The sequence below is a fragment of the Halyomorpha halys genome, unplaced genomic scaffold (assembly GCF_000696795.3).
Source record: "Halyomorpha halys isolate HHAL.00 unplaced genomic scaffold, Hhal_1.1 Scaffold900.1, whole genome shotgun sequence".
Taxonomy (NCBI): Eukaryota; Metazoa; Arthropoda; class Insecta; order Hemiptera; family Pentatomidae; genus Halyomorpha; species Halyomorpha halys.
The window spans coordinates 335,631-348,055 of NW_027114997.1; the positions used below are offsets into that span (position 1 = coordinate 335,631).

General features: G+C 28.5%; 1 protein-coding gene across 1 annotated transcript in view; it reads right to left on the bottom strand.

Moving 5' to 3' along the window:
- Positions 1-12,425, bottom strand: part of LOC106686974 (nose resistant to fluoxetine protein 6) — a gene marked incomplete at its 5' end in the record, with an annotated part of 93,474 nt that overhangs the window by 12,286 nt on the left and 68,763 nt on the right. The window contains 6 exon segments of the mRNA XM_014430596.3: positions 6,248-6,377; positions 6,462-6,557; positions 7,691-7,770; positions 7,854-8,019; positions 8,101-8,253; positions 10,254-10,347. Of these exon segments, the coding sequence (XP_014286082.3) occupies positions 6,248-6,377; positions 6,462-6,557; positions 7,691-7,770; positions 7,854-8,019; positions 8,101-8,253; positions 10,254-10,347 (719 nt within the window).

Genomic DNA, 12,425 nt, shown 5'->3' on the forward strand with positions numbered 1-12,425 from the left:
ATGAAATTATAAAAATATAATCTCGGGGTAAAGTAGGTAAGCAATTTTTTTTTAGAAAAGAGCATTTCATATTCGTTTTTAGTGTAGTGAAACTCAATAGAACCACGTAGTCTAAATTAACTAAACGTAGATTTAATATCCTAATTAGGACGATATATTAGTTTCAAATAGAGTTTACAAATTCTCAAATTTTATTTTATATCTCTGGTTCTAATTTGTTTAATTAGCCACGGCTTGTGTGCAGCCTTTGGTGCAGTTTATAGTGTCCTAAACGACTACAAAATTTAATGTAGATTGGCCAAGTAGGGCGAAAATTTTGGAATAAATAAAATTATTTTCCGATTTTTTCGAAAATTCGTATTTAAGGGTTTCATGAGGTGCTAAAAAAGAAAATCAACTTTTTTTATTCCTGAATCTTTTATCACACTTTCATAGGTCAGTCGTTCCGAACTGTTTCGACATAGTATTAATATTGAAGCACAGCGAGTATATATATACATATGACAATATCATAGATAATCAAGATATCTAAAAGAATAGCGAAGCATTGTCGGGTCAGCTAGTGTTTTTATAAATGGTGTATTTAAATCTAAAATGAGGTACAAAAGATAGCTATTGTAATCCTATAAATCAAAATATCTTTAATCAATTGAGTACATTTACTTCGATAGATTATCGTTCGTTTGTATGAAACAAGGACTGAAAACTAAAAAAAAAATGCAACTAAAGAGTTGATATTAGAGTGTGGGAGATTATTGATTCCTAGCATGTCCCACAAGTGGATTTCAGATTTCTTTAACAAACGCAAACTAAATTGCTATCAATCTCAAAATGTATTTCTTACGTGACAGGTATAAACATTATTTCAGGTATAATTATTGAAACATGCCAAATTTATGGCTTAATTTTCCATTTTTCCAACTAAACATTGCGCAGAACGCAACCAAAACACGCAATCTTTTCCCAATTTTCTTCTATGTCATTTGAAAATATATACTAATTGTAATAGGAATTAATTTACAATATAGTGGAAATGGGGAATCGTAAACGGCGCGGAGTAGGTATAATCAACTTTTATTTATAACAAAACATCAACCATTATCATCAACTATTATCGTCCTTATTTCTTCAATTACAAAAGAATATATATATTTGTCTAGATATTTGATCTATAGTAGATTAGTAGATTATAATTAAAATTTTATTATACATATTGAAATACTGAAAAAACGACGGCCGAAATAGTGGTTTATTACTGAATTTGAAAAAATGCTCTGCCAAAAAGTTATCAGCCAGTTGTTGTACGTTAATATCTCAATTTTTCTTAAGACCATCTAAGACCGTTGTCTAATTATTTTTGGTCTGGCTTATTCTAGCAACCATACAGTTAACTGAAAATTTTATAGTATTCACGTCTGAACTGAAAGCTTAAAAATATTATACTAAAAATTCTTTTATTTATATTTTAAATAAAACTGTATTAAACCATGATATAAAAAATAAAAGACTATAAAAATGATCTTGATTCATATTTTTGAGAAAATATTTTTATTTATATATTTTTTTAAGATATATAAATAAAAATATTTTAATACTTTAATACATTATATTTGTAATAATTATTTATAATTTATTAAAGTGAAAATATACATTTTATATAGCAATCGTACATGCAATATCCAAAATCATCAAAGGAGGCAATATCTATAAAAAGTTATATTTTATCCAATCATTCATGCATTAACAATAACTCACCAGTATATAACGTGTAAAACTTTGTTCCTAAGTTATTTTGAAAAATTTCTTAAACAATGACAGTATTTTTTTTTTAAAATATTTTATTAGATCCTTCGAATATTCTTTGATTAAAATATGGCTTTTACTCTCATTGTTATATCCAACTTCTCAAGATATGTGTCGTTCTCAAACAACGAACAAATCCCAATTGAATAAAATTAAAAAAAATCTTAATAATATGATCTCTAAATTTCTATCTGCTAAACTAATAATTAATTATATTTAAATGTTTTACTGGTGTTATACTCACCATATTCCAGAAAAACATTTTTATATTCAAATACATCATGACTTTATCACATATCTCTGTACAAAAAACAATTTTACTGGATTCAGGTCTCAATTAGACGCTACAAAATTATTTCAAATTATTTTTATAATGTTACAGCAGGCTTTAACATAACAAAAATAAAATAAAATATAATATTAAAAAAAAAAAATATTCGAAACTATGTCCCAGAAAAAAAAAATCAACAACGCGTACAAAGTAAAGCTTTGAATAAAAAAAGACATTTTAATAACAATTAATAAATATTATGGGTTTTTTAATATTTTGGCAGCCCTTTTGTTTTAAACATGACCTTATCTACAACTTCCACTCTAATTTCTCTCACAAAATACGACCAGAAAGGAAAAAAAAACAAGTGAGTACTTTTTCACTAAGTGGCTTTAATGGCTAAGTTTTTATATGTTTATATTAACTTTATTTTTTTTTTAAATTTTATTACGATTAATTGTCATCATCCTTATAAAATAATATATAAAAAATAATAACTGGGAACCGATTTTGTATTAAATAAATTTAAACATGTTTTCACTTAATTAATATCAAAAGGTTTTGTTAGAAATTTTAATTATTTCTAGGAACAAATTAACCTTCTATTTCTTTTTTAATTTATTTTAACATCTCAAAAACGTAGCAGGTAGATTGTTGTTCATTAATGCTAGTACTAGTGCGTTTTTCTACAAAAAAAAATTAAGATTCTTAACGATATGGGATTAAAATCTAATTTTAGCTGTTATCCGTGTGTTTTTACCAGAAAAACTCAAATAAATCTACTTTAAAGCTCCCTTAAAAATATAAGAGATACCAAAGTAAAGATGAGAAAATGTCCTATAAATTTAATTGGCTGGATCTGCCAAAAAAGGAAATAAGTGTTCCATGACATTATGGAGAAAATTAAACTTCAATATATATTAAAACTTTTGGATATATGAAGAATGCCATAACTCTTCAATGGATAAGTTGTAACTATCTCAGATCTAAAAAAAAACAAAAAAAAAAACCTCTGGTCATTTATTAAGCTCTAATCGCCATAGATCACTCCTTTATAAACTAAAATCTAATTAACTGCATGAATGTATATAAATGTACAGTTGTATGCATGTGTATATATATATATGGTGAAAACATGGAAACCTTTATTAACCATGCGAGAGAAGCAAAACAAAAAAAAAGAAACACCCCAAATCATATTTAATCATAAATTGTCTACTCTCACATTATGACTCATTTATAGAACATCCTATATATACATTTTTTTTTTATCTTCGCCAAAAAATTAATAAGGAAAGAAATAAAAAAGAATAATCAAAATTATTTATTAACCTGAAATTAATTGTATTATTTTTAAGACCTGCATTAATGCATGTTTACCCTGAATGTTGTTCGGATATTAAAAGTTCATTTTAACTTGTCGTGGTTCTTTATTACTCCAGTGTCACGGCATCTTCTTGGCCACGAAAATTATGCAAATATTTAAAGGGGAGCGCGATGGCACTTTAGTATTGTGTCTTACTCCTAACCGCAAGGTCCCGGGTACAAATCCGGCTGGGCAGACTATTATTATCTGTTACATTGTAGCTATGAGTCAACCCTTTGGGTTGTGAAGCCCTCCTGAGGTCAATCCAGTCTCATTAAGTGGGTACCCTTAATTGAGAAAAAATCTGGCAGTTGAGCATGGTCTTGAAAGATTCACCTCCTTGTATAATCGTTGTTCTATAAACAATGCTTCCTTACAAAGTACTGAACCTTCATGGGTCGTAGGGGTTCACTTCATTATTATTTAAAATTACAAATTCGGCTAAGAGCTAGCCGGAGAACATTCAGAATTAATTTTATTATGGAGATTATTTTTTTTTTAATTTGGTAATTATTTATTTTAAAGTTCCCTGTTATTTTAGAATCGCCCATATAAATAATTCTTGATACATAAAACTTGTTGGGCTTGATAAATACGTCCATTGATATCTACCAGATCGGAGATAAAGTAAACGTATTGTGCACCCCCCAAACTGAGGGAGATGACCACAGGAGAAGAAGCAAGAGCGGGCTTATTGTTCCGCTGGAGGCAGCTGTTCTGCTAAAGCCCAATATACCGGCTGGCATAACTTATATTCTGCCTTGCACCACCTGCCTCCGCGAATAGCCTCCTATCTCAAGCATCTTATTCCTTTTATTCCACCTTCAGCCGAAAGCTCTTCTTCTACAGTCTTAACTTTATTCATCCAACTCGGTTCAGCTGCCGACTTCTACTTAACAACTTTTTTTTTTTTCTCTAAGAGGAGGAGCGAAAATAGAGTTAAAAAGTAGAACCTTGCTTGAACTCTGTCGAGAATGCTATTAAAAGAACATTTAACTTGAATTTTTCCCCAGTAGAAAACGCTTTCTAAATATTTCAGAGAAGAAAACTGTCGCGGTAACGTAATTATACATCGTTTATACCACGTAAATATACACTGATTCGATTCCACTATAGGATACATGAGGCCTTGTATGCCAAAATAGTCAAAGTCAAAACTGGAGTTTTGAGATATTCAACACTTTAGAGGAAGTTCGTTCATTTGCTTCTATTTAATGACATAAAACATCGCTAGTCATCGATTCCAATTGAATTCTTATTTATTTATAATAATATTTATTTTTTTTTTTGTCTTTTCGATTTTATACTTCTGACACATAACTTCTCAATTGAACTTAAACATTAACACTATATACCGATCACTTTGGACACTGTGACGAAAAGTCCCTGGGACAATGCATTGATTTTATTTTTAAATAGTTCAAAATCGTATTATTGGTTATTCCAGACTAAGGATGAAACATTGCATAAGTGTCAATATGTGAATAAATGTATTATTTTAAATTTGTATTATTTTTATATTAACACTTTCTTAACGGAGACATCTATTAAACGAATAAAATCATCTTCATGTGGATAACCGTAAGACAAGAATCTCAGGTACTTCTATTTTGTTAACTAGTTTGAAGTTTGTTGTTCGATTACTTACATGTAAACTTGAAAGACTTGAGGCTTCGTGTTGCAACATTCCAATAATATCGGTACGGTTATATTTAACGTTACGAAACTTCCTGCCCCACAGTCTCTTTTAATAATACCCCAATTATTCCTGCCAAACAGATCTGTGACCTAAAACTACATCTGGACAAACGACTGACTTGGAATTCTCATACTAGGCTGAAAAGACAGGAAGCAGCTCTTCGATCCCGAATATTACAATACTTATTGAATAAGCGGTATAACTTTCAAGTAATAACAAACTAGTAAATATTTATATGATAATAATAAGGCCTATCTGGGCTAGCTGAGTTGAGCTTTGGGGCTCCACTAAATCATCGAATTCCTCTCGTAACTCTTACAATCCAAAATCCTTACTTTGTCACAAATCAAGTTATTCATCAGGACTTCAATGTGCCTTATGTTGCAGATTTGGCCGGAACCAGAAACCAATCTTTCCATGATAAACTTCCCAACCACCCAAACCCACTTGTTTCTAACCTGGCTTCTCCTTCATTACCTGATAATCCTCCTCGGTTTCTGAAAAAAAGATGGCCTAGAGATCTTCACCTCTAGAAATATTATCATGTCACAAATTCACATATATCATTGTATAAATTAATGAATATGGGACAGTGGTCCCGAAACGTTGTACAATGTTATGAATAATTAATAAATATTTCATTCAAAATGGAAGTCATTAACCTCAAAAAATTTTAAATGAATATTATCATGTAATTTTCATTGCATAACTAATCTCAAATTTACTTGTTATACATATTTTTAATACAGTTATAAATATGAATAAATAAATTTAAAAAAAAAGAAGAATGTTATGAAAAAAACAGGATTGAATTTTATATGAAAAGAATTCTCAAGAATTATAGTTTAAAAAAAAAATCAGCATGATACTACTACGGTTTTAACATTGGTAAATGTAATATCCATAAAATATGATATGATTTCAAGATAATGTACTTAATTTATCACCTATCGTGATTTCTGACTTAAGTTCTAATTATTAATTTAAATTGTAACAAAACATAAACTGCTACAACATTGATCAAAGCTTATTACATATAGGTTGCAAAGGAACGATTCTTGATATAGTGAATTTTTAAAGTATTAACGATTTTTTTTTTGCTTCTAACCTTTGACATCCTAATTGAGCACTTAGTTTTATGAAGAAACCATCCTGTGAACAGTCCCGCAATATAGGGGCCAATCCTGGTCCAGGGTTTGTCGTATAGTTGATCGAACAAGATGAAAGGTTCTTTCACGCTAAAGGGAAACAAAATAACGAAAATGTAATAAGAGAATTATTTACAACTTGATAAATAACTTATATATTATTTGTTAAATTACCTGACAACGTGTTCATAGTGAACGGAGATCACAGCACAGGTCACACAGGAACTTATAAGAATCATCACTAAAGAAGAAGCGGCTATCCTGAAAAACCTATTTTAAAACAAACAAAAATAGTTTTAAATCACAGTGAACTATAAAAGAATAACTTTTTTTTTTAGCATTTATTTATTATGTCTAAATATATTCATATAATTTATTTATTATTTCTCTTGAACATATAAAGGATATTCAATACTCGATACCTAGTCCCATTTTCTTGGGAATTTCGAAACATGTCTGGTCTTAGTTATTAAGGCTATTGTGATTAAAGTTTCATTGATAGTAAAGTAATTTTTGAAGCGACTTTTATTCTTCTCCAGCGCACTCTGGAATTTTTAAAAAACATCTTTTCAAAGCAGAATCCACTTATTTTAAAACAATCTTGTATTAGTGATTTTCCGATCCTAACAGCGTAAATTGTCGTAAATTCCAAACAATTCATTTCAATCATGTAAAGGGCCACAAAAAAAAAAAAAAAAAAAAAAAAAGAAGTTACTTTTTCAGAATTTTTGAAATTTATTTTTTATTGAAAATTAACACTTTATAAACAAATCAAGAAACGAAACTGATAAGAATTATTACGTCCTTGTAAGTGTAAGTTTTTAATAAATGATTTATTCTAAAGTTTTATTAAAATTTGCTAAAAAAAAAAATCTGAAATTTTAGTCAATATAATAGTCAATAATATAATAATACGATTACGTTAATCCACAAAACAGATCGATGTGCAGTTGTTTAATTACTGAATATGGATAAATAGAATCCAAAATACACGATGTAATTATCGTTTATTTACAGATAAACAATGTATAAAAAACAAAACAAAAGGAATATCACTTCAAATTGCTGAGATCAGTAATAAATTCGAAAATATTTGGTAAAAGTAAACATGTGAAATATTTTTTCGTTAAATATGCCTAATTAATTAGTTAAATAAATATAGGTTTTGCTGTGGAAATAAAATATTATATTGAATCTTACATTCAATTATAATATTGAGTATGAAAACTAAATTCTCAACTTGCAAGCCTCAGCGCTTTAAAATGCACAGTCCATTAAAAATCATAAATCTGATATCCTCGTTTTTTTTCTATTGTAATTCTTAGAGCTACGCGCAGCAAAAAAAGATCATTAAATACACAAAGAAAAAATAGAAGCGAAATAATTAACACAATAATAAATACCTCGATGACAACAGCAATAATAATGTTCCCAACAAGTAAAACTGGGTATCGTTTGCTAGATACCAACTCCACAGCATGCACTGGAACAATTAAGTATCAGTTTATGGCTTTGTTTTAAAAAGGTATTAAAATGATGCTGTATAGTGTTGTGCATATTCATTACCATCTCACTCCTTGGGTACAGACTGTTGATATAAAGCATGTTCCTCCACCAATATTTGTCGCAGTTGACGTTGTCCAAGCTGATCGGTTCGAAGACTGAGTTGTTCTTGAGCCACTTCATGGCCAGCCCAGCGCAACCCAGGACGAACATGTAAGCTGGGGTCAGCCTTCGAAACAAGCATAACAATTACGCATCACATTTAATATAAAATTTAGGTATATCATTACTTCATATAATAGTGAATGACCTGATGAATCTGTATCCTAGGAATGTGAAGAACTTCGTCATGATATCTCTGAACTCGATCGACAAAGGTTTTAAAGTACGAGGAGTCCTGAGAGCTGCATCACTATCTGGTTTTGCAGAGCTTTTGAAGAACAAGTAGGCAACCAGCAAACCACTGGAAAATTGTTATTATTGATAAACAATATTTAAAAACAGTCATAAATATTTTTGTATTTTGATCACTTAAAAACTAAATAGTATTTATTAAATAAAACCAAAAATTGTATCCAATTCTGTCTCAACACTTTATTTTTCACTAGTCCAACGTTTCGGCCATTCCAGCCATCTTCAAGGACATCTTCAATACAAAACTCCTCCTCACATTAATTCACAATTTCTATTGCAGGCTATTCTGCCCAGGTCATTTTCTTCATTCTAATTTCAAACCTATTTATTTAAAATTTAAAACCATTAACATTTATTTTTCTCTATAAAATTATCAACAATATAAAATACACCACCATATAACGTTTATATATAACGTTATACCACCATATAAACATATATAGTTTGTTATATAGTGGTGTATTTTATATTGTTGATAATTTTATAGTCTATAATATAGAAATTGTGAATTAATGTGAGGAGGAGTTTTGTATTGAAGATGTCCTTGAAGATGGCTGGAATGGCCGAAACGTTGGACTAGTGAAAAATAAATTGTTGAGACAGAATTGGACACAATTTTTGGTTTTATTTAATAAATAATTACCTTGTCTCAAAAAATTTTGAAATAATATAATTTAACTAAATAGTATGTTATAGTTCCATGATCTAAAAATAAAAATATATTTTTCCAGTAGTAAATCTATGATTTCCTGCCCAACAGTATCCTTTAACAATACCCCACTTATTGCTGTTGAACAGATCTGCTACCTAGGACTACATCTAGACAAACCACTAACTTGAAATCATATACAAGACTAAAAAGACTGGAAACAGAACATCGATTGTAACTATTACAACACTTACTTGACAAACGATTTAAACTTCCTATCAATTCGAAAAGACACATTTACAAGACCATTATAAAGCTTGTTTGCTTCACTTAAATCATCGAAATCCTCTCGTATCCTTAAAATCAAAATTCTTCGTAAGATCCTCAATGCTCCTCACTTTTTCCAAAAAAAAACAAAACCATAAGGATTGCATATCGCAGATTCGGCCAGAACTAGATACCAATCCTTCCATGATAATTTCTTTAACCATCCAAATCCACTTTTCTCTAACCTTCCTTCCTCTTCAATACCGGATAATGCTCCTAGATCACTGAAAATAATATGCTTCTAGACCTTCTAGTATAGAATTGTTATTGGAGTTCTGCCAATTGAGACTATTCAAAAGATTTTATCATATAGAGAGAGAAATACTTTATTTATCAATGCTGCCTAAATACATAAGGTTGCTATCTCACACAGCATACTTATCAATCCGTAATCGGACATATATAAATTACACATACATGGCATAATCAGAAAAAAAGAGATACAATAATAGGATATAATAAACAATTTTTTTCACCCCTACAGTTTCCTTTTACAATCCATTTCGGTCTGTACAACAAATACAAATGTTTCATTCATTCCTATTTTTCTTTCTCATTTCTGCTCCTCCAATTTCACCCTTTCAAAATAATTCAATTCACCCGATGAACAAATTCGCTCTCCGAAATTAACCCTCCAAGATCCTCTTCAGTGACCCACTAAACAAATTCAATATTAGACGGTAATGTGAGATCAGACCATCAATCATAGTCACAGCAGTAGATCAGTCTACCAAGAACAAACAAATAGATACATTTTACGAGAATAAGACTAACACATAGATTAAAAGGAAAATATAATAAAAAAAACCGGTTACAGGAAACACTTGAATGGATAAATAAGTTTATAAAAAATCACAAAAAAAAAAAAAAAAAAAAAAAAAAAATATTATTCACGTTAAAGTAATCCACCTAAAATCATAAATGCATTGAATTATAAACTCATATTTAAATTGATCTTTCTTTTTTTTATTTTGTTGAAGAAATAATTACTATCTGCCACAAATTAAAAGCATTAGGCATTAGTGTTCAAATATTCATTAATACAATACATATATATATATACATATAAATACCTTATGAAGAAAAAAGAATCTACAGAGAAGGTAGCATTCGCAACAGTTTGAAACATGAAATTCTCTTCAGTCAGTGTTCTCAAATTTTTATTTTCTGAAATGTAAAAAAAAAAAATATAATTATAAAAAGTATACAGAATTGAGTAAACTTATTGCATACCATAACAAACTGATTTATTATTTTTGTCAGAGATTTCGCATAAACTATCATCAAACACAAATGTAATTATTAGTTTATTTAAATAATGTAAAATATGTGCACAAAATTATCTTAAATAAAATTATATTTATAAAATTATAACAATTATTCCAAAATATTTTATTTTAATACTAATTACTTTTAAAAAAAATTGTTTTTTATGTTAACCCAGGATTTTACTAGCCAATTCAATAAATCTAAATTCACTTTATATTGTTGATGCCCAAGGAATTTTACATCAATACAAATCTTGTTTAAGATTGTATATTATAAAATTCTATCAATTCGGTGGAAATACATTGTTTCAATTCTTGTTAAATAACTTTAACAGTTCATTTTATTTTATTTTCACTTAACATAACTCAAATATATATTAATGAAGACATTATGTGGGTAATTAAATTATAATGTTTCTGATAAAGATTCTAAATTGAAGGTGAATATATAGGTTATGTATACCTTATAGTACAATTTATATGAATTATTATCATCTACCACTTATATTCCTCATATGAACGTTTGCTTTCATCTATTAGAATAAATGAAAAAAAAAATAAATCGAGTATACTAGCTGAAAACCTTCAATAGAAATCAACAAATGTGTGTACACCTACGTTTGTTGCTTCCATCATTTACCAAGCATTTGTACAAGTGTCGGATTTGCTACAAGTGGTAAACGACATATATTAATCAGATAACCATAACCAATTCGAATAATGATCATATATAAATTAAAATGTTTAATTAACATATTAACATTATTAACGTTAATTAAGGTCCTAGCTGGTAATATTTTTATGGACTGGTATTAAATCAAGCTTGGAGTGCTATTTGAACAGAATCCTTAAATCCAATGTTCAAGAAGCTCACACTAATCGATCCAGGTTCACTAAGTTGGACAAGTAAGTTGCTTGTTTACTACACTTCGTAGAAATAAACGGTTTTGAGTATTATATAATAAAAGAAATAAATATACTAGGACATAATATAATATAATATTAATGATAATCAAGCAGAGCTTTTTAAACAGCCTTAAACCTCATTACAAAAGGTATTTTAATTTTTTATATTACGATAAAAAAGAGACAAAGCTTATATTATAAAAACCAGTAAATGAATATCATTCGTTAATATTAGATTAAATAAATTAAATAAACCTTAAATAAAATTAAATATATTTGAAGAGAAAAAATAACCGGACCCTCACCCCCACTTCTTCTATTAATTTAACACATTTATTTTATTGAAATTGTGTATAGCCCAAAAGTAAATAATAATTTTACATTTTTATTAAACGAATTGAAACGGAATTTAAATTAATGATGTTTTATAAGATGGCTATTAAATAAAAATGACTATAAAATAGCTTTCCTTATTGCACAGCTACGATGTATAAAACTAAAACAACAATTTCAACTTCATAGGATTTAACGTTTTTTTTTTTTTTAAAACGATCGTTACGGTATTAGGAATTAGTGGTATCTGCTCTATATGTTATATAATAAGAAGATAAAGATAAAACGGGATTTCGATATTACTAATACCAGTTCGATTTAGACGTTTTTTTGTTCTGCTGAGAATCAAATAATATTTAAGATGAGTAGCGAATATAACATATTCACGAAATGAATAATTTTGGAGTTATTCAAAAACTGTTTGTTTTGCCTTTTTCGTTTATTAAAGTTACTCAAGTGTCTGTTCTTTATAATCAGCCTGCAAGTAACATCTACAAAATAAGAAGAACCCCATAATTTCAGCTTTAAAGCTATAGTCAATTTTGAGATAAAGTGATCTAAAAGTCAGTGAGTGGTTACAGACACGCGTAATCCGGTTTTATTAAATGCATAAATAGATACTTTTATTTATTAAATCAGTGAGGACAGATTTTTGTTCATAGTTCTATAAACCCACTCTGTATTCGCCCAAAAAACATACACTAACTGATGATAAAACTATATATATATATATATATA